General features: G+C 40.2%; 1 protein-coding gene across 1 annotated transcript in view; it reads right to left on the bottom strand.

Annotated features, from left to right (window-relative positions):
• Positions 1–23,831, bottom strand: part of LOC107789109 (fatty acid amide hydrolase) — a 59,174-nt gene that overhangs the window by 20,242 nt on the left and 15,101 nt on the right. The window contains exons 5-11 of the mRNA XM_075225318.1: positions 18,812–18,941; positions 18,165–18,242; positions 17,937–18,084; positions 17,752–17,864; positions 17,531–17,606; positions 16,996–17,067; positions 16,859–16,910 (exon numbers count right to left, since the gene is read on the bottom strand). Of these exons, the coding sequence (XP_075081419.1) occupies positions 16,859–16,910; positions 16,996–17,067; positions 17,531–17,606; positions 17,752–17,864; positions 17,937–18,084; positions 18,165–18,242; positions 18,812–18,941 (669 nt within the window). The remainder of the gene's footprint in view (positions 1–16,858; positions 16,911–16,995; positions 17,068–17,530; positions 17,607–17,751; positions 17,865–17,936; positions 18,085–18,164; positions 18,243–18,811; positions 18,942–23,831) is intronic.

Here is a 23,831-nt window from a genome sequence, read left to right as displayed (position 1 = left end):
TTGTTCGGGCTAGTATCATGACATTGTGAACCCGTGTGTGTGAGACTGGAGAGTGATGACTGAGTGAGGCCGAGAGCCTGATTGTGAGTGATAGTTATGGGATCGGGCTGCACGCCGCAGCGGTTATGTTGATGATTATGATAGCGCTTCGGTTGTAGGAGACCTTTCGGAGTCTGTAACACACCCCCAGTGAGCGCAACTAATGATATTGAGGGATGGATCTTCCCTGGACACGGATTTTGTCCAAAGTATTTATACTTGGAGATGGATCTTCTCCATAGGGCTGGAATGGCCTTCCTCGGTACTGGATGACTGCGGTAAGTGATGTGTATATATTCCGGGATGGATCTTCCCTGGGACGGATATCCATATACGGTACCGTGGTACCGAGTGGTTGAGCACTTATGAGAGGAGGTAAATAGAACATTTATCATTCTATCTGTGCATTTGTACGTAGAGATTTCCTGAGCTTTATACTCTGTACTATTCAGATTGTATTTATTTACTGTTGAGTTTTACTTGAACTGCAAGCATGTCTACGTTTTCTGCACAGTTTAATTGTATTACCTGTTGAGGTTTGGTTCGCCACTACCTGTCAGTCCATAGTTTGGACTTTTTACTTACTAAGTTGGTGGTGTACTCACGTTACCCCTTGCACTTTGTGTGCAAATCCAGGCATCTCGGGCCACGGTAGTGGTTGCTGATCATTTCAGTTGTAGACTTTCCTTGGAGATAGAAAAGTAGTTGTCTGGCGATCGCAGTCCCGCCTTTCTCCTTTCTTATCTTCCTCTTAGTGTATTTGTTGGCTATTCTCATACTATGTTAGTCTTGTTTTATTTCAAACGGTTGTAGTATTTTGCTCATGACTTAGTGATACCCGAGGTCGGGCTTGTATTTTCCGCTTTATTTTAACTTTTACTTTATATCTTTTATCAAATTTCAGTTGGAAACATGGTTTACTTAAGTTTTAAATGAAATATGGATTATTTGGAAATCAGTTGGCTTGCCTAGTTTCACGATAGGTGCCATCATGATCGGGTCAGTTTTGGGGTCGTGACATGAGTGCATTAAGGCTCGCCAGTATGATAATTCCCACTTGCTTGTCCTTAAGGACATGGTGCAATGAGAGGGTGCTAAGGAGGTGACTATTGGTGATGATGGGATATTGAGGATTCAAGGTCGGATCTGTGCTCCTAAAGTGGATGACTTGAGGGAGTTGATTCTTGAGAAAGCTCACAGTCCGCAGTATTCTATTTATCTAGGTGCTACTAAGATGTACCGTGATTTGAAGCAGCATTACTGATGGAGGAGGATGAAGAAGAATATTGTTGGATATGGTGCATGTTGTTTGGACTGTTATCAAGTCAGGTATAAGCGTCAGAGACTGGGTGGTTTGCTTCGTAGGTTAGATATAGCGGAGTGGAAGTGGGAGCGCATCAATATGGACTTTGGGGTAGGGTTTCCATGGACCTTGAGGAAATTTGATATTGTTTGGTTCATCATGGACAGACTGACTAATTTTGCGCTTTTTATTCCGATCGTGACTTCCTACACTTCTGAGCAGTTGGCTCGGATTTATCTCAGAGAGATTATTCGTCTGCATGGTGTGTCTATGTCTATCATCTCGGATCACGAAACTCACTATACATTGCATTTCTGGAGAGTCGTGTAGCCTAACTTGGACACGTAGGTTGAGTTGAGTATGACGCTTCATCCTCAGACAGACGGGAAGTTTGAATGAACCATTCAGATCTTAGAGGAAATGTTGAGATCCGGCGTTATTGATTTTGGAGGTTAGTGGGACCAGTTTCTACCATTATTAGAGTTCTTCTACAACAACAACTACCAGACTAGTATCTAAATTGCTCTGTACGAGGCCTTATATGGGAGGCGATGTCATTCTCCAGTTGGTTGGTTTGATCCTGGGGAGGCTAGATTTTTGGGCATAGATTTGGTTCGTGATGCTTTGGAAAAGATGAAATTGATTCAAGAGTGGCTTCGTATAGCGTAGTCCAGAATGAAGAGTTATGCTCATAGGCGGTTTGCGATGTAGCTTTCATGAAAGGTGAGAAAATTCTTCTCAGAGTTTCATCTATGAAGGGTGTGATGAGGTTTGAGAGGAAGGACAAGTTGAGTCCTGATAACTAGGGATTTTAACGCATTTTATACTCCTTCTTGCTTATGCTTTGATTAGAAATTCATACAAAATAGTCCCAAAAGGCTCACAAGTTATGCTTGATTGCAGGCTTAATCAACAAACTGGCAAGATGTCAAAGATCAGCTCAAAAGGAGTGAAACTTGCACAAACACCAAGACAATACAAAGCTCAGGCAAAGGAAGGCCAGTGCGGCCGCACTACATTCTGTGCGGTCTACACTGTGAGGTTAAGAGAGCATGACTTTTAAGGCACAACGGCAATGCAGCCGCACTAGGATTTGTGAGGTCCGCACTGAAGGCAATGCAGTCGCACTCAATTTAATACAGTCCGCAGAACCCAAGATCAGAGAAGTTCCAGTTTCAAGGATTCAAGTCAATGCGGTCCGCATTTCATTTTGTGCGGACCACACTAGAAGCCTCTGCGGCCGTAGTCCATTCTGTGCGGTCCGCATTGCCTAAGTTTAGAGAGTTGGATTTTGAAGTCAAGAGCCCTAGTGCGGTCGTACACCATTTTGTGCGGTCCGCACTAACCCCGCAGGGGCATTTTTGTCCAGAATTTTCAGCTTAGTATAAATAGCTTCTTTTCCCATTTTTAAGGTATCAGATAGTTTTGTAACGTAGCTGCACTCGTGGGTTCGACTTTCTTAGCTATTTTGGGCAATTTTATCTACTTTTCATCATTGAATCTTGTTATTTACCTTAGTGATTAATTAATATGAGTTGTTCTTCATCTATTTCTTGCTTTTCTTCTTTAATTATGAGTAGCTAGACCCATAAGCTAGGGTTGTGGCTCAACCCTAGTGTGGGTAATTGATGGGTCTTGTATTTTAGGGCTAGATTGACTATGGGTGTTTGATATTTGGTCAAATTTCATGGTTAATTGTTGAATTAGTGGTTGCAAACACTAGTTTGTATTTAGTTGACTAGGGCTCTTTTTGAGAAAGAGAGCCTAAGTCTCCGAAATTGGTCCAACAAGGAATTGGAGCGTACTCAAGAGATTGATAGCCTCAATTAAAGGGTTGAACCTCGAGAGAGTAATACCCGACTTGAACCCTAGTTGCTTGTGCAAATTTGCATACCCAATTGGTCTTGAGAAAGTCAATTCGGGCAAAATCACTCGAACTACCGAGAGGTGTAGAGTGGGTAATATCGTGCAACGGTTATATCATACTCCCCAATTATGTCAATCGTATCTTAGATTCAATTACCAATCAATTAACCACCTAGGTGAAAGTCATTACCCTAGTGCCTTTTAAACCATTTGAACAACCCTTTTTAGTTTAACGCTTAGCTTAATCTAGTTGCATTTACCATTTGTAGTTGATAATTCGAAGTAAAACGAAAACCCCAAAAATGATTAGAAGTGTAATTTGGAACACATACGCAATCCTAAACTAGATAGATACTCGATTCCAAATTCTAGCTCTCTGTGGAAATTGATCCCGACCCTAAATTGGGTAAAAGCTGCTCCGACCCTCTCTCGCTACTCAATAGTAGTGCGGAGTAGGCCGCGATCACTTTTTGGCACCGCTGCTGGGGAGCTAACGGTTTTGGCTATCTATTTAGTTAGTCTTGTGTATTGTTCTTCTTTCCTTCTTTGTTACTAACTTGTTTGTGTCACAACTCAGGTACCAAATGGCAGCGAACAACGCTAATGACCCTGTTGGAAATGTGATTGCGGGGGAGGAGGTAGATGATGTCGGAGATGATAAGGTCCTTCTTGTATCTCAAGGACAATGTAGAGGCCGCAATGCAAATGCTAATCCCAATGATAATGTTCCAGACCCTCCTCCGCCACCTCCAAGAGTGGATCCCAGGGTATTTCCAAACCAAGGTTATGCGAGTGCTATTGTCCCACCCCGAATCCGGGCAGGCAATTTTTAGATAACCAATGTGATGTTGACCTTACTTGAGCAGCGTGGATATTTCACGGGCGCTGCAAATCAAAATTCCTACAAATATCTCAAGGGGTTCATGGATATATGTTGGGGGAGCAAGTAGACGAATGTGTCTGATGATGCTCTTAGGTTGAGACTCTTCCTATTCTCACTTCGGGGGAAGGCACTAGATTGGCTCGAGAGACTTCCCAACCATTCCATCACAACTTGGGATGAGATGGTGGATAAATTTATTGCTAAATTTTCTCGCCGGGGCAATTGGCGGCATTGCGTGATGAGATATTGGCTTTCAAGCAAGAGCCAACAAAACCTTTGCATGAGATTTTAGAGCGTTATAGAACAATGGTGAAAGAATGCCCCAACAATGATATGACCGAGGCTATGATACAACAAACCTTCCATCGGGGCATCAATATAAAAAATCTATGCATAGTGAACCAACTTGCTGGGGGCAACTTTATGAAGTTGTCGTATGTTGAGGCATGTGATATACTTGACGAGATGGCTGACACTTCTTCTGCATGGCAAAGTAGAGCCAATGTGCCTCAGGGTGACCCCATGGTTATTCATTTGCACAAGTAATTACATGATTATGGGAAGGCTATAGCGGAGTTGACAACTACTATGAACCAATTGAAAAAGGCACAGTTGCAACAAGTTCAAAATCCTCGCCAAGTGAATTCCATGGAGGGTGTCAATATGCTTGCCAACAAAAGAAGGCAAAGAAGGCAACAAAACCAAGGGAATTCTGAGCAATTTGATGATGACTGTGATAGATTTCAAAATGATGGTTTTGATGACCAAAGTGAAGAGGTTCAATATGTAAACAACTATCAAGGCCAACGGGCAACTCTTCCAACCAACAACAGTGGAGACCTCAAGACAATTGGGGCAACTAACAACAAAACAGTGATAATTGGGGGAACAGCAACCAAAACAACAACTGGGGCAATCAGAACAACAATCAAGGAAACCAAGGGAATTGGAATAGTAATAACAACAATTGGGGTGGCAATAACAGTCAAGGTGGATGTAATAATGGAAACTAAGGAAATCGAGGGCATTGTTTTCAAAGGCCCCCAATGTACCAACAACCGAACAATCCACCCCCATTTTCATCTCAAGGTCCTAGTTCTTCTGGCAATGATATGAGTAGAATTGAAATGATGTTCAAACATATGATGAAGAAGAATGCGGATTCAGATGCACAGTTGGCTTCCCACAATACCTCTATCAGAAATTTGGAGGTACAGTTAGGCCAAATCTCTCAGTCTTTAAATACTCACCCTAAGGTTGCTCTACCAAGTGATACAGTAGTGAACCCAAAGGGTGTAAACAATCATGTCATGGCAGTAACAACGAGAAGTGTGAGAGGCGGTGATGTGAATGCCTCTAAACAAAAACAAATCTTGGATGATGATATTGAGTTGCAAGAAGATGAAGTCCCTTTGGTAGTTGAAGATGTGGTTGAAGAAAATGTGAACAACGAAGTGAGGATTGATATTCAAGATGTCGAGGTGGAAACTCAAAATGGTGTGAATCCGTCTAGGGAATACATAATAGACATGCCGGAGCTGGTTGTGCCTAAAGCCAAGGCTCCTTTGCCAAGGCCACCTCCACCTTATCCTCAAAGGCTCGCGAAGCAAAAGAAAGATAATCAGTTTAAGAAGTTCATTGACATGATAAAGAGTTTGTCCATTAATGTCCCTCTGGTGGAGACTCTTGAACAAATGTCGGGCTATGCAAAATTCATGAAAGACTTGGTCACAAAAAACGTTCTATGGATTGTGAAACTATAAAGATGACTCACCAAGTTAGTGCTATAGTGCATTCAATGGCCCCGAAACTTGAAGATCCCGGTGTCTTCACCATTCCTTGCACCATTGGAAGTGCGGATTTTGCCAAGGCTCTATGTGATTTGGGAGCTAGTATCAATTTTATGCCCTACTCAGTGTTCAAAACCTTGGGTATTGGGCAACGTAGGCCGACTTCTATGAGGTTACAAATGGCGGATAGATCGATGAAGATACCATTGGGTATTATTGATGATGTGCTTGTGCGTGTGGACAAATTTATCTTGCCAGCTGATTTTATGATCTTGGACTGCGAGGTGGACTAAGAAGTTCCTATCATACTGGGCAGACCTTTTCTAGCTATGGGTAAGGCATTAGTAGATGTGGAAGCAAGGGAACTCACCTTCCGGGTGGGTGATGAAAAGGTTGTCTTTCATGTGTGCAAATCTACGAAACAACCCAACAATACCTAGGTGTGCTCTTTTGTTGACCTCGTCACAGCAGTGATAATTGATGACACCAGTGTAATGATCAATGTGGAGGACCCATTGGAGGCCGTATTGTTGAATCTTGATGTCAATGAGGATGCAAGCCGAGTGGAGTGCGTGAATACTTTACATGGAATGGGCTCTTATTCTTATGAGCCTAGGAAATTATCTTTGGATCTCGAGAATAGAAAGACTCCACCAACTAAACTTTCAATTGAGGAGCCTCTGGTGTTGGAGTTGAAACCACTTCCTCCACACCTTAGGTATGAGTTCTTAGGCTCAAATTCTACTTTGCCAGTTATTCTTTCTTCTTGCCTTACTAACATGCAGGTTGATGCCACATTGTCGGTGCTTCAAAAACGGAAAAAGGCAATTGGATGGACTCTAGCTGATATTCGGGGAATAAACCCCGGATTCTGTATGCACAAAATTATCTTAGCGGATGATGCAAAGCCTTCCTTGGAGCATCAAAGAAGATTGAACGAAGCAATGCAAGAAGTTGTGAAAAAAGAGGTGATCAAGTAGTTGGATGCCAGGGTTGTGTACCCCATCTCTGATAGCTCTTGGACTTCGGTGGTGCAATGTGTACCAAAGAAGGGTGGCATGACCGTGGTTACAAATTGTCAAAATGAATTGCTTTCTACAAGAACAATCACTGGTTGGAGGGTATGTATGGACTACAGCAAGTTGACTAAAGTGACCCGCAAGGATCACTTCCCTTTGTCTTTCCTTGACCAGATGTTAGACCGACTTGCTGGGTGTGCCTTCTATTGTTTCATAGATGGGTATTATGGGTACAACCAAATCTTGATTACTCCGGAAGATCAGGAGAAGACCACATTCAGTTGTTCATATGACACTTTTGCTTTCTCTAGGATGCCTTTTGGGTTGTGTAATGCACCAGCTACATTTCAGCAGTGTATGATGGTCATTTTCACCGATATGGTAGAAAACATTTTGGAGGTGTTCATGGACGATTTTAGTGTTGTGGGGGATTCATTTGATGAGTACTTGAAGAATCTTGATAGGGTGTTGGCCTATTGTGAAGAAACCAATCTTGTCCTCAATTGGGAGAAATGCCACTTTATGGTGGAAGAAGGAATAGTTCTAGGGCATAAAATTTCGAAGCATGGTATTGAGGTAGATAAAGCAAAGATCGATATGATTTCAAGGTTCCCTCCCCCTACATCCGTGAAGGGAGTTCAAAGTTTTCTTGGGCATGTGTGGTTCTACCGGAGATTTATCAAAGACTTTTCGAAGGTATTGAACCCCTCGTGCAAGTTGTGGAAAAAGATGCTAAGTTCGTGTTTGATGAGAAATGTATGCAAGCCTTTGAACTTCTCGAGCATAAGTTGACCACCACCCCTATCATTACCGCGCCTAATTGGGGTTTGCCCTTTGAACTCATGTGTGATGCGAGCGATGTTGCGGTTTTGGGTCAAAGAGTGAACAAAATGTTTCATCTGGTATACTATGCAAGCAAGACAATGAATGATGCTCAAGTGAACTACACGGTGACCGAGAAAGAACTTTTGGCTATTGTGCTTGCTATGGAAAAATTCTGGCCGTATCTTATGGGTGCCAAGGTTATTATTCATACCGACCATGCCTCACTCCAGTACTTGATGACGAAGAAGGACTCCAAAGCTAGACTGATGAGATGGGTTTCGTTACTTCAAGAGTTTGATTTGGAGATTGTGGATCGGAAGGGTAGTGAGAACAGAGTGGCGGACCACTTGTCCTGCTTGGAGGAGGAGGGGAGGCCTAGTGATGGCCTAGATATTAATGATTCATTTCCTAACGAACAACTCCTTTCGGTGTCAATGAATGATATGCCATGGTTTGCCGATGTTGCTAAGTTCCTTGTGACTGGTATAATCCCGTGTGAGCTTTCTTTTAACCAAAGAAAGAAGCTCAAGTGAAATAGTTTGGACTTCTATTGGGATGAGCCGTACTTGTTCAAGATTTGCACGGATGGTGTGATCCGAAGGTATGTCCCGGAGGAGGAGCAATTGAGTATCTTGGAGGCTTGTCATTCCTCTCCCTATGGTGGCCATCATGGCGGGGCGAGGACGGCTTCTAAAGTTCTTAGTTGTGGGTTTTATTGGCCAACTTTGTTCAAAGATGTGGGTGATTTGGTGAAGAGATGCAACGAATGCCAAAGAGCGGGTGGAATTTCGAAGAAAGATGAGATGCCTCTCAATACCATCCTTGAGGTTGATATTTTTGATGTATGGGGCATTGATTTCATAGGCCCATTTGTTAGCTCTTGTGGGAATACTTACATTCTTGTGGCGGTGGACTATGTTTCAAAGTGGGTTGAAGTCGTGGCTTTGCCCAACAATGAGGCCCGGAGTATTGTAGCATTTCTCAAAAAGAGCATTTTTACAAGGTTTGGTACTCCTCGTGCAATCATAAGTAATGGGGGGTTTCATTTTTGCAATAGAACTTTCGACACTTTGCTTTCAAAGTATGGTGTCAATCACAAAGTTTCTACTCCCTATCATCCTCAAGCAAGTGGTCAAGTTGAAGTCTCCAATAGGGAAATTAAAAGCATATTGTCAAAGACGATCAATGCAAATAGGACTGATTGGTCAAAGAAGTTAGATGGCGCTCTATGGGCTTATAGGACTGCTTACAAGAGTCCGATTGGTATGTCTCCGTATCGGTTGGTGTTTGGGAAAGCTTGTCATCTACCGGTTGAGTTAGAGCACAAGGCCATATGGGCTTTGAGGAAGCTAAATCTTGAGTGGGATGTTGCAGCTAATCTCCGTATGGAGCAGCTCAATGAACTTGATGAATTCAGATTCCATGCCTACTCCAGTTCATCCTTGTATAAGGACAAGATGAAGTACCTTCATGATAAATATGCTCGTGGAAAGGAGTTCAAAGTAGGTAATTTGGTTCTCTTGTTCAACTCTCGGTTACGTCTGTTTTCGGGAAAGCTCAAGTCAAAATGGAATGGACCTTTTGAAGGGTGTGTGTAACCCCGTTTGGTGCTCTTGATTTAAAGAACAAAAATGGTGAAGTTTTTAGAGTTAATGGGCACCGGGTCAAGCATTATCTTGGAAAAATTGATGACAGCCACGTGGTGGCACTTCTTCATTTCAAATGATGTGATGGTAACCTGCGTCGTGCCGCGACATTAAATCAGGCGCTTCTTGGGAGGCAACCCATATGTTTTTCTTCTTGTTTTCTTTGATTTTCATTGTAGAGTAGGATTGATTTTTGGGCTAACTGGTTGTGAGATGTTACAGGGTTGTGTTGATGCAGTGCAGGACTTAGTGGAAAAAAGTGCCAGGTCTCTGAAGTTGTTAATGCGGCCGCACTACATTTAGTACGGACCGCACTGGTGAATGTAGACCTCTCTGAAGTTTGCCACTGCAACCACACTACATTTTGTGCGGTCCACGATGGACCACTGCGGCCACAGTACATTTTGTGCGGACCGCAACGGTTACCTTCTCAAGCTTTGAATCAAGTTGTGTAGTCTGGACCGCGGTCGATTTTGTGCGGTCCGCACTGGTTGGTAAGACTAGGCCCCAGGTCCTTTTCTTTAAATAGGGCTTGAGGGCTTCCTTTTTCCCTTTTCGCATTATTGACTCTCAGACCCTCTAGAATACTGTTCATCATTTTTTTACCTGCAATTACTTGCTTGACTTGATATCTTCAGTCCTTCTTACATCTGGTAACATCACATTCTTTATAATTATTTTGAATTCGTTATTTTTCTTTTATGTTTCGTTTTTCTTGCTTCTTCTCATGTTTCCTCCCCCGTATTTTCTTTAATGTTGGTAGGATCAGGTTAGTAAGTTCTTCGGTAATGGGGGATTAAGTAATTAAAATCTTAGGGCAACGGTTTTAAAATTGGACATAAAGTCACAACGCATGAAACCCTAGGTTTGTGCTGGTTCTGGGCATTCAGTGCAGACCGTAGTCGATTCTGTGTGGTCCGCGGTGCCCCAGTTCGGTCCGCAGTACCATTTTGTGCGGACCGCATTGATGAAATTCATGGAAGCTGATCTTTAGGCAATGCGGCCGCACTACATTTTGTGCGGTCCGCATTGGCCCCGGTGCGGCCGTACTATCCTTTTGTGCGGTCCGCACTGCCTAGATATAGAGTGTGGGTAGTCTGAACCCCAACCCTATGCGGACCGCATGGCCATTTTGTGCGGTCTGCATTGGCCCCTGCGCGGCCGCACACCATTTTGTGCGGTCCACACTGGGTACCTTCTGCAATATGTCTGCAACTCTTTTCTTCTGTCTGCAGTTCTGTTTCTTGCCTACTGCTATTGATACTAACATAGTCATTTGAATTGTATTTGCAGACAAAGGTAAAACAACGAGGCAAAGGATCTAAACAACCTGACAGAGGTAAATCTTCCCGGGGAGGGAAGCAGAAAATGATAAGACTTACTCCCCAAGCTAGGCAAAACATCAAAAAAATGAGGAAGATGATAAAAGCTGCTGACGGAGCCATTGACATGTCGGGGAGTGAGCATGAACCCTCCCGGGAGATTTCTTCAGACTCCATGCCAGAATATATCCTTGACTGCCCGGAGAGGAACAGACTAAGAGACACACCTCCAGCATCCCCCACTGCCCAAACGTCAGTGAATATATCTCCTGGGTTGTCTGAGGGCTCAGTAGCAGGTAGTGGGGATGAATACTCCACCTCTCCCACAACTTCATTATCTGAAGAGGGTACAGTAGGTGATGAGGAGGAAATAGGGGAGAAGAAGAAGTAGGATAAGGAGGTGAACCTCAGGTGGGGGTATTGCTAGGACTAGGAACCTGGAGGTTTGGAAAGACCGATTTGTTAATGAAGTTGCATACCATAAATTCCGGGAATGGTGGCCAGTGAGGAAGTTAATCCCGGAGCGGAGTTTTATTGATAGAGACTTGCTACCTCACAACCCCAACGTGAGGAGGCAGTTTAGGATAAGAGTGGGTTGGGAACAATTTCTAGATGAGTGTGTGGATGCCAACGAACACTTGGTCAAGGAACTTTACAGCAACGTAGCCCACATCAAAAAGGGCTCCAAAGTGACCAAGGTTCGAAATCTGAAAGTGTTGTTCGACGGGAAGACAATCAATGACTATCTTGGGTTTAATGAGGAATATTAGACCCTGTATATGGCAAACATAGAAATGGGCGAGGAGGTCCTCCCATGGTTGGTACAGTACTTGGCAATCGCAGGTACCAATCCCGATTGGTTGACTGCTTGAGTCAAAATTCTGAGGCGTAGTTTGAATTTCGAGGCATGGGGGTAGGAGACCTTTGTATATAGCAGGTTGGACCCCACAATGCATGACAACTCCCTCCCTCTCCAGCAGGCTGTGTTAGTGGCTTCGACCATGGCGGTATCCAATCAATGTGGGGAATGTGATGTCATGGATTATTACTATTGTAGGTGTCGAGCATGACAGAAACTACCCGTTCCCCAGTTTTCTCACTATGTACTTTCGGGATTTGAAGGTGGAAAAGAGGCCCTTCGACATCAGAGTCAAAGTGGAGGCCCCTTTTTCCTGGTACAGCATGCAGGGGGATAACAACCCCAAGAGCAAGAATTTCAAGAGTATAGTTACTGCTCCAACTGGCCAGTCTGAAGAGCTAGTTGTGGTAGTGACTCCTGCCAAGCCTGCATCTACTTCCACTGCTATCCCTCCTGGTCCATCCACCTCAGCAGACCTGGAGATTCCATCTTCTCGGGACCATCCTATTACTATCCACCGACTAAGCCAGGCACTTCTGAGTATCAACAACGGGATGCAGACTGCCTCATCCAAGTTGTCCATCCTGACTACCACGGTAGAGGCTCAGTCGGCACCTCCAGCCCCACAGGTTTCCCAGTCGATAGAGGATACTTTGAAAGAGATTTTAGACAACCAGAAGAAAATCCTTGACATTCAGAAGGTGCTCACAGATTCAGTTGCTTCACGCAGCCAGTCTCTCAAGGCGCTTGCTAGGGAGCACAAGAAGCTGAGAAAGACACGGGCATCCAAGGAGTCTGTGAAGGTGTTGAGAGATGATGTTGACAAACTGAAGGCATATCAACTGCCTTTAGACTTACTGCTCTAGGACCCAGTACCCGCAGCTCATTCCCAGCCAGAGCAGTCACAAAGGCCTCCTAAGAGGAAGAGGGTGATTCCTAGAGCGGATGATGCAGTCATCCAGTTGGCCGACCCATCGGAGGCTTCCTCCAGTCAGCCCCAAAATGCACTTCAAGAGCCTGTCCAGGTCTAGGCCCAGGTCCCAGCAGCACAACAGGAGACCACCAGGAACCAGTCTGAGGTTCCCGAGCATAGTGAGGACCCTGGGACAACTTAGGAGCCTATGCAAATAGACAGGTCATAGGGAGTCCCTATATCCTTTTTCCTATCTCTTTTTGATGCTTTATTTCGTTTAGTTGGCATTGGGGACAGTGTCAGCTTACATTTGAGGGGGTAGGCCCTACTTTTTATTCATTCGGATGATTGTATATATATTTGATACTTTTTTTATGCTTTCTTGAATTTTCACCCTTGGGTTGTATACAATTTTAACATTTCGTACATTTATCGCACTTTTATTTTACTTTGGGTCTGTATATAAAGTTATGTTATATTGTACATATTCATACCATCTATTGTATATTCAAATCCCCTTTTATATATATTCATTCTACTTTCCGCAAATTTTTAGTTCTTATCTTCTTATTTGTGATTCGTAGCTTCTTGTTTCTCAAGTTTGCAATAAGCCATTGGTTTTCTTAATGTCACGGTTCTTTCCAAAGGTGAAGTGTTGTGTGAACCAGGTGGCTCTTCCCCATGATGGATGGCATGACAATCTTCTTAAGGGTTTGAGTCTATTTTTCTTTTTGTTTTTAGTAGTTAGTAGTTAAGGGTTCCTCAAGCAAAGCTTCACTTGGGCCTAGCACATTTGCCTTTGATCTTATGGTCAAAAACAAATTGTTGTGTTTAGGATGGTGAAAGTAGTGACCTTGAGACTTTTGTGTTGACCAATAATCATCAAATAATCATCAAGTGGTTTTTCGGGACCATTGTGTGCTCAAATATTATCTAATATCGTTGTGGGCCCCCGACTCTGCATCTTTAGCAATCACATAGCTTGTGTGGTGAGTAATCGCATTGCAAGTCCAAGTCACGAGCCATTGGTCTAGAACTTGCCCTAGATGTTTGTTGAGGCGAAATCCTAAGTGAATTCTGACTTGAGACATGATTATAGGCTCTCCTTGGTCCTAGTTGAACACATCCATAACCTACCAATTATAAGATCCCTAGTCAACCCTTTTGAGCCTTAGACCTTTTTCCTTCAAGAACAATAATACAAGCCTATACCCGTTCTAAAAGATACCCCCTCTTGGCACTCGATCTTTCCTTTAGCACATGGCAAAAGTATAAGTTTGGGGGGAGACGAATATTGCAATAAAGTGGTAAAAAGGCACAAAAATGAAGAAAAGGAAAGGCAATGAAAAAGAAAGAAAAGCAAAATGGCAAATAGAATGTTTAATATGAAAAAGAACAAAAAGGGATTCAAGAAAAGCAAAGAATGAAAGGTGTGGAAAGTTGAAAAAGGAGAAAAGGTTTGAAATGCATAAGAAAGAGTGACAGTGTGTCTCTCTAACCCCTTAGAAAGAAGTGAAATGACTCAAAGAGTCAAGTGAATGTGTGCCAAATGAATCAAAAGAAGTGCTTAAGGGAAGATGGAACTTACTTAGACCAAAACATTTCCTACCCTGAACCAAAGGCCTTCACAATATCTCCACAAAAGCCATATATGATCTTGAGTTGAATGAAGCTTACATTAGTGGATACGCACATAAGGGGCAGGCATATGATACCTAGAGCCGGACTTGTGGCTTTTTCTTGAGAGAGATAAGTGAACTTCCATTAACCTTGTTTTGAGTGCCACTATTCTAAAGGTGAGGTTTGCTTAGGGAGAGTTGAGGATGTGTGAGTTTGGGTTCCACAATGATCAAAGTAATAGAAAGAGTCCTTTGATGTGTTGAGCCAATTCTTGATGCTCTTGTGTCGCACTTAATCCATAGTGTTTCAAAGAGTAAAAGTTGTTAATGATTCATTTGTATTGAGGGCAATTGTTAGTCCCAATTGATGCTAGATGAGGTTACTTTAAGTCAGCTGAAAACTTCTTAGAGTTTCCCTTAAGGGGTGGGTCTTATTTTGTTTGCTCGAGGACAAGCAAAAGCTTAAGTTTGGGGGAGTTGATAACTAGGGATTTTAACGCATTTTATACTCCTTCTTGCTTATGCTTTGATTAGAAATTCATACAAAATAGTCACAAAAGGCTCACAAGTTGTGCTTGATTGCAGTCTTAATCAAAAAACTGACAAGATGTCAAAGATCAGCTCAAAAGGAGTGAAACTTGCACAAATACCAAGATAAGACAAAGCTCAGGCAAAGCAAGGCCAGTGCGGCCACACTATATTCTGTGCGGTCTGCACTGTGAGGTTAAGAGAGCATGACTTTCAAGACATAAAGGCAATGCGGCCGCACTAGGATTTGTGCGTTCCGCACTGAAGGCAATGCGGTCGCACTCAATTTAGTGCGGTCCGCAGAATCCAAGATCAGAGAAGTGCCAGTTTCAAGGATTCAAGTCAATGCGGTCTGCATTCTATTTTGTGTGGACCGCACTAGAAGCCTCCGCCACCGCAGTCCATTCTGTGCGGTCCGCATTGCCTGAGTTCAGAGAGTTGGATTATGAAGTCAAGAGCCCTAGTGCGACCGCACACCATTTTGTGCGGTCCGCACTAACCCCGCAGGGGCATTTTTATCCAAAATTTTCAGTTTAGTATAAATAGCTTTTTTCCCATTTTTAGGGTATCAGATAGTTTTGTAACGTAGCTGCACTCGTGGGTTCAACTTTCTTAGCCATTTTGGGTAATTTTATCTACTTTTCATCATTGAATCTTGTTATTTACCTTAGCGATTAATTAATATGAGTTGTTCTTCATCTATTTCTTGCTTTTCTTCTTTAATTATGAGTAGCTAGACCCATAAGCTAGGGTTGTGGCTCAATCCTAGTGTGGATAATTGATGGGTCTTGTATTTTAGGGCTAGATTGACTATGGGTGTTTGATATTTGGGCCAATTTTATGGTTAATTGCTGAATTAGTGGTTGCAAACACTAGTTTGTGTTTAGTTGACTAGGGCTCTTCTTGAGAAAGAGAGCCTAAGTCTCTGAAATTGGTCCAACAAGGAATTGGGGCATACTCAAGAGATTGATAGCCCCAATTAAAGGGTTAAACCTCAAGAGAGTAATATCGGACTTGAACCCTAGTTGCTTGTGCAAATGTGCATACCCAATTGGTCTTGAGAATGTCAATTCGAGCAAAATCACTCGAACCACCGAGAGGTGTAGAGTGGGTAATATCGTGCAACGGTTATATCATACTCCCCAATTATATAAATCGTGTCTTAGATTCAATTACCTGTCAATTAACCACCTAGGTGAAAGTCATTACTCTGGTGCCTTTTAAACCATTTGAACAACCCTTTTTAGTTTAACTATTAGCTTAATCTAGTTGCATTTACCATTTATAGTTGATAATAGTAGAAGTAAAACGAAAATCCCAAAAATGATTAAAAGTGTAATTTGGAACACATACGCAATCCTAAACTAAATAGATACTCGATTCCAAATTCTAGCTCTCTGAGAAAATCGATCCTAACCCTAAATCGGGTAAAAACTGCTCCAACCCTCTCTTGCTACTCAATAGTAGTGCGGAGTAGGCCGTGATCAAGTCTTTGGTATATTAGTCCATTTGAGGGTGCTAAAGAGGCTTGGTGAGTTGGCTTAAAGATTTGCTTTGCCACCCAACTTTTTGGGAGTTCATCCAGTATTTCATGTCTTCATGTTTCACAAGTATCAAGAAAATTAGTCACATGTGCTAGATTTCAGTTCGGTGCAGTTGGATGAGAACTTTGCTTATGAGGAGGAACCAGTGGCTATTTTGGATAGGCAAGTTCGAAAGTTGAATTCAAAGAATATTGCATCGGTGAAGGTTCAGTAGATAGGTCAACAGGTTAAGAAGGCGACTTGGGAGATCGAGCATTATATGCGGAGCAGAACAAAATTCTTTTATAGACTTCTTAGTTAGCGGATAAAGAGACAGAAGAAGCTGGCGAAGTTATATATAAAAGTTTCCAAATACCCTTATTTTCCTAGCGAACTTCTAAATTGATTCATGTTTCCAAATACCCCTATATTCCTAGCGAACTTCTAAATTGATTCATGTTGAACCACTTCTAAGGTTAAAAGTAAACTAAATTCAATTTTGTAGGAAAAGAAGGAAAAAAATAATCTTAACATTGGGTTGGGGTAGTTGATTTAAGATTGAACCACAGGAAACAAAAAATAATATTAATTTTACTTAAAAGTAAGAATTAAAAAATGACCACAAGCGCAAAATCTTTCTATAAATCTCATGATTTAAAATTGCTTAATATAAAAATATTCCTAATGTCAAAAAATGTAATGAGAGGAGAAGATAAATCTTACCTGAGCAGTTTCAGATTGATCTGATGATTTGGGGGAACTGATAGCTGCATAACTGGAAATTATGAGATTGTAAGTCGGTTTAATTTGCAAATTATTTAAAAAATTTAAAAATTAACATTTTAGCCAATAATACTAACACTAGAAGTGCATCTTCAACAGTAGCAGCCAGTACCCCTACCATTCCAACTGTCCAATTCAGAGGAAGAATACTGAAAAATAAGACAGAGTTTGGTGAAGTTTATAATTTGAAAGTTTTCTGAATAATCAAATAAAAATAATAAACAAATGGTACATATTCTATGGATCTGCTAACGTCATTTTGGATATAAATATATGTCGAGTGAAAAAATATAAATTTGTGATTCATGAGGTCTCCTTACCCCAGAATATGCTAGGTGAATGACCTTTTTCCTTTTTTTCCTTTCGTTTTTATAATGTTGTGAAGATTGAAGTGAAGGTAATATCATAAATGAATAATATAACATTTTCTCATATTTGATGTACTCGAGTGAACTTGTGAAAATATTCTAGAATGAATGAGTTCTAGATATCGAATATTTTATCTGTTAATAGATCTTACGTTGCGTGAATTTAAAATAATTAACTCCGTAAATTTTAAATAGTAAATACATAATAAAGAAAGCTTGTGAGAATATTTAGACAATAATATACCCTGAGTGTGAGACGCGTCCAAAACTTGGCTTAAAACCTACAACTCCACAAAGAGCGGCAGGCATTCTGACAGATCCTAAACTTATAAAGAAGAAGTAATTTGTTACAGTATGCGAAATTAAGGATGTCAAAAGACAAGTAATGAAAAACATGTTAGGGTTAAAATGAGGTTGTTAAACAATGGGCGAATAACTCAAAAGATAAAGGTGATGATGGATTACCTCCTCCATCGACGCCAAGGGCAGCAGGGCATAAACCTGCAGCGACAACAGCAGCAGAACCACTAGAAGAACCACCCGCAATCCTTGCAACATTATAAGGATTTCTAGTTGTTCTATATATAAACAAACCGGCCATCAAAATCAAAATCATTGAAATTAATTAATTATAAAAGTATTAATCTTACCCATGATGAGGATTAATACCACTAGTTCCAGCACCAAGCTCATGCATGTTTGTTTTTCCCACCAATATTGCACCACATGATCTCAAACGCTTCACACACTCTGCATCATCCTTGCACCCTCTTACCTTGTGCATCCACTTTGTGCCTCCTACCCATTAATTTATTAATACAACCAACCATGTATAATTCAAATGTTGTACTACTTAATTATCTCAAATGACTGCTCACCTGTAGTGGGATACGGCATACAATCAATTTCATCTTTTATTGCAATTGGCACTCCATCTAAAACTGATAATGGTTCGCCTGGGGAACAATCGTGCCGCCAATATTAAACCAATTAAGAAATATTTTTCTAAAAAAGAAAATACAATCCCGTAATTAAATAGATTTTTGATATATAAACCAACTATAGAGAATGAACTTTAATTGGGTTGCAATAAGACATATCATTAAGAGTAAGATGAGAATGCTAAGATTAAAAAAAAAAGTGAAAAAATAAATCTGAAATTATTTGAAGGACAAACAAAAAAATTGTGACACATAAAATGGGATAATTAGAGTGAAAGATTTGTTATAATGTTTATTACTTTGATAAATATGTACGAGAAAGCCATATGTATAATATACAACTTTGGTCCATTCTATAATTCTCTTTGACTAAACAAATTTGATTCAAAATAAGTGTACATTTAAGATTATAACAAGGTATCAATTATTATTTGTCTCTTATAAAAATGAATGATTTAAACAGTTTCTTAGAAGCATCTCAACAATTATTAGTAGTGATACAGGACAATTTAATCAAATAATTATTATAATTAAAATACTGTTTAAAATGGGCCAAAATCAAAATCCAAAGACTCGGATCGTACCTTGTTCGTATCGATTAGTTGACATAGTAGCTTGTCTTAAGATATCGTCAGCATCAAAATTAATAAAAAATGACATTTGCATTGAACAAGTAGATGATCGATGAACCGCTGATAAAAACCTTTCCATTACCTGTCAAAAGACATATGTTGTAAGTCATAAAAGAAAGTCCTAAAGAAATTTAATATATGTCTGAAAAAGCAACTCGAATTGATAATTAGTAATAAATATAAGCTGTGATTAGAAATGGTTCAACATAATTCTTTCCATATTGAAATGAAGAAAATGACTATGTGTTTTAAAAATCTTTTGAGCTTTATTTTCAGATTTTTTAAGTGTTGTTGAAAATTCAAAATAAATTAAAAATTTGTAAAGTGCCATAAAATCAATTTAAGAAGCATGGTTGACCGGGCATTGGAAGGAATATTCGAGCTTTCGCAAAATTCACCATCTTATCCATGTCCCAAAAATTAAACCTCTTTTTTTCTAGTTATCATGATGTGCTTAATAACGACAGAATTTTCATGCCTGGATTAATATGAAAAACATGTTATGAAGTAAATAATATTAATATTGAAGTGATTTTTATGCAACGATTGCTTACTTTAATGTAATGATTCGGTTGGTCGTTTTATGTATTTGACCTCCATTTTCCTTATTCAATGCTTTCCATATGTGTTTGTTGTTTGATGAATTGTGGGCATGTTTGGATTGGTTTAGTAAATGTTTGAGAATGATTGGAACACTTAATTTTATTTTTGGTAAGCTTAAGTTGTAATATTTGACCAAGGTTTGACTTTTGAGTAGACGACCTCGGATTGGTGAGTTGATGGTTTCAATAGGTTCGTATGGTGATTTCGGACTTAGGCATATGTCTGGATTTGGGTTTGGAAGCTCCTAGAACGTTTTGGCTCTATTTTGCCGAAAGTTTGCAATTTGAGGTTTGGAGAGTTCATAGGTTTGACCAGAAGTTGATGTTGATGATATCGGACTCGGATTTAGTTTCGAAACTTGGAATAGGTTCATTTAGTAGTTTAGAACATGTATGCAAAGTTTGATTGTAATCCGAGTTGGTTAGGAATGAATTAGACGCTTGATTGAAAGTTTTGATGTTCTTCGACTAAAGAGTTATGCAACTTGAGTTTTGATACATGATTTGTGATTGTAAATGTTATTGTAATTTTATGATCCTTAGAATAAGTTTGGATTATATATTGGGACTTGTTGGTATGATTGGTCTGCATCCTAGGGAACCTCAGGTTTTTTTGGTGTTAAGAGCAATTTTGCTGCTGGTGCGTCGCACTTGCGAGGTTTAGGTGCGCAAGTGTAATGACCCGCCTGGTCATTTTATGTATTTGAGCCTCGTTTCCCCTTTTGATGCTTCATATATGTGTATTTATAGTTTTATAACTTGCGGGATTGGTTAGTTTCGTTTCGGAAAGGTTTCGGGTTGATTTGGAGCCTTTTGTGAAAACGACCACAAAACGGCATTTTGATGACTCCAATAGGTTCGTATCGTAATTTTAGACTCGGGCTAATGCCCAAAATCCAATTCAAAGGTCTTTAGGTTGATTTAACTTATTTTGCCGAAACTTGGCAATTTGAGGTTTAGAAATTTTTTCAAGTTTGACCATATGTTGACTTTGTGGCTATAGGGTTCGGAATTTGATTTTGGAACTTGGAATAGGTCTGTTTTCCTATTTGGAACGTGTTTATAAAATTTGGTGTCATTTGGAGTTGGTTTGTTAGGATTCAGACGCTTGGTTGCAATTCTAGAGGTTCTTGAGTTTTCTTTTGAAATTCATGCGTCTTGATGTCCGATTCGCAATTCTAAATGTTATTTTTGTGTTTTGATTGCGCGAGAGAATTCGTATGATATTTTTACACTTGTGTGGATGTTTGATTTGGACCCCTGAAGGCTCGGGTAAGTTTCGAATGTGTTTCAGAATGGTTTGGACTCAAATACAGGTTGTTGGTGTGCTGGTGCTGCAGTTGTTACAATTGCGAGCACCAAAATCGAAATTGCAAACATGACGGGGGACTCAAATATCGCAATTGCGATACCTGGTTCGAATTTGCTAAGCTTAGGCTTAAGTTGGGTAGGTCGTAATTGTGACCAATTGGTCGCATTTGCCAGGAGAGCAGACTTTGCATTTACGAGGTTTGTGTCGCATTTGCGATATCTCCTGGGTGTGTCAGGTACCGTATTTGTGAGGATTCCTTCGCAATGACAAGGGCTCGAAATTGGAAACCTAGTGTCGCAATTGGGACATCTGCAAGTGAATAAAAGGTTGGAAAGTCGGGATTTCATCTCATTTTCTCTTATTTTAGAACTCTAGACTCGGTAGGAGGCGATTTGGAGAGGGGATTTTCATCTTTCAATCACTGGGTAAGTGATTCTAATCGATTTTAAACTATATTTCGTGATTATATATTATATTTAACATCAAACTTATGGGAATCAAAGAGGAAATTTGGGGATTTTTGTCAAAATTTTGAAAAATAAAAATTTGGATTTTGAGAGTCGATTTGGACTCGGATTTGGAAACAAAATACATATATAGACTCGTGGGTTATGGATAGTCGGAATCTACCCTTGGATCGGAGTTTAGACCGGACGGCCCCAGGATTGACTTTTGTTGACTTTTGGAGAATTGTATAAAGATCATAGCTTTATCTATCGCAATTGATTTCCCTTGCTTTTTTTTTTTTTGATGATATTAATTCATTTTTGGTTAGTTTTGAGGCGCGTGGAGGCAAAATTTAGGGGAAAATTATTTTCGAGGGTTGATTTGGCCTAGTTGAGGTAAGTATCTTGTCTAACTTTGTGTAGGAAAACTACCCCTTAGGATTTGGGTTGATTGTGTTATATGTATTATGTGGAAGACGCGTACATAAGGTGACGAGTGTGTACATAGGCTATATAGGTATTTTGACCAATTTAGACTTTTAGACTTCTTCCATGTATTTAATTGAATTTGTCATAACATGTTACATCTTTTATTGTTGAATTTACTCACATGCTTTATTTGACATTATTAGCACTTGTTCTATCTTTTATTGTTAGGTTTTGTTCTTATATGTTTTAGTTGAAGTTTTTACCTATCTTATTGTCTTGTTACCTCTCTTATTATTGAATTACTCTTACTTAAAGTTGTTATTTTGTATGAATATCTTCTTGTAGGGTTATTGATGTTAAAGTTATGAAAGCTATTATCATATCGAGGTTGAAGTTGTTGATTGTTAAGATATCTTTTCTTGTTGACTATTTCTCAATTCATTTTGTTATTATTGAGATTCATGTACACATTGTAGTTGAGCCGTGAACTATATGTTGTAGTAATATTGGTATTGTTAATTTTGGCAAGTTGTGTCATATGGGCACATGTGGTGCGAGTTGTTATTGTGTTGTGATATTGATACTCATGCGGCGGTATAAGGATAGGGTTGATGTGCATGCAGCGACATAAGGTGGGATTTATGCATGTGATGCTAGTAAGAGAATTACTTGAAACCATGCGGCGAGATAAGGGGTCTAAAGCGCGTGTAGCTATTCGAAAAATTATTTTCAAAAACTATCTAAATATAAGGCTCACGCGGCGATATAAGGAAAGATAGTGATTGTGACTTTTGAAATGAGATTGTGAGGTGTGGTATCTCGTTTGTGATTCTTATTGTACATTTTACGTTAAAAAGGCTTGATGGTTGAGCAATTTTTGTTATTTCTTCATTTGTCTTAATTGTAATTGTCCGTATTTGATTACTTATTGCTCATACCATGTGTTCACTATGTTGCCTTTATTGCCTTAAATCCTGATGTTAGTCTATATTATTGTATTGCTTTGTTATCATTCATTTCCTCTCTTGCCTTTATTAGTCTATATTATACTCTGCTCTGTTTTACTTATTTTAGTAGGTGTCTTGACCTGCCCTCATCACTATTTTATCGAGGTTAGACTTGATACTCATTGAATGCAATTGTGGTATACTCATGCTACTACACATGTTTGTGCAGATCCAGGTACAACCGCTTCTGCCGGATGCTGGTGATCGCTCAATCATTTTCGGAGACTTTAAGGTATGCCTTCTCGATGCTTGTAGGCTTCAGAGTCACCTTCTGTTATTCCTTTTACTGCTATTTATCCTGTTATCAAACATTGTTGTATTAGAGATTTTAGTATATTCGTATAGAGCTTATGACTCAGTTCCACCAGTTTTGGAGATTGGGTACTAATGTTCTGTTTTAGAGTTATTATGAGCTTTATCAGTTTATTTTATTATATTAGTTTGTTATTTCTTTTAAACTATCAATGAATGTTAGGCTTACCTAGTCTTAGAGACTAGGTACCATCACGACATCATAAGGTGAGAATTTGGGATCGTGACAGCAGGTGCGACGTTGCACATGCGGATGGATGTGCACAAATGCGGGCATGAGCAGGAAGTTGAAGGACTGATTCTGCGATGTTTGTTGCGCAGAAGTGGATGCGCAAAAGCGGAAGGGAGCTCACATGCGGGATCACAGAAGCGGAGTTTAGCTCCGCATGTGCGAATGGTCGGCTGTTTAATGAAGCTCAGAGATGTGAGGTATTGGCCGAAGACGCGGCATTGCAGAAATGACACTGAAGGCCGCAGTTACGAGATCCCTGGAAGACCTCTTTTGTTTCGAGGGCTTACTCCTTTTTTATTACTTGGAGTTTTGGAGCTCGGTTAGAGGCGATGTTTTGGGAGATTTTCATCACCACTTTGAGGGTAAGTATTCTCTACTTGGATATAATTTTATATCTTAATTATTCATGAATTTGTACACTTAGAACATGGATTTAAAAGAGGAAAATTAGAGTTTATGTGCTTTATTTTGGAGAGATAATTGAGAACTTAATCCCTATTCGGAATCGAATTTAGATAAAACTTATATATTGGACTCCTATTTGAATGGGTGGTCGGGATTTATGAGTTTTGTCGGGTTCCATGAAGCGGACCCGAGTTAAGTTTTTGGTGTGATTTTGTATAATTGATCAA

The sequence above is a fragment of the Nicotiana tabacum genome, chromosome 11 (genome assembly GCF_000715075.1).
Source record: "Nicotiana tabacum cultivar K326 chromosome 11, ASM71507v2, whole genome shotgun sequence".
NCBI lineage: Eukaryota > Viridiplantae > Streptophyta > Magnoliopsida > Solanales > Solanaceae > Nicotiana > Nicotiana tabacum.
Note: the sequence above shows the minus strand (reverse complement) of the source record. Positions and strands in the feature narration are given on the sequence as shown.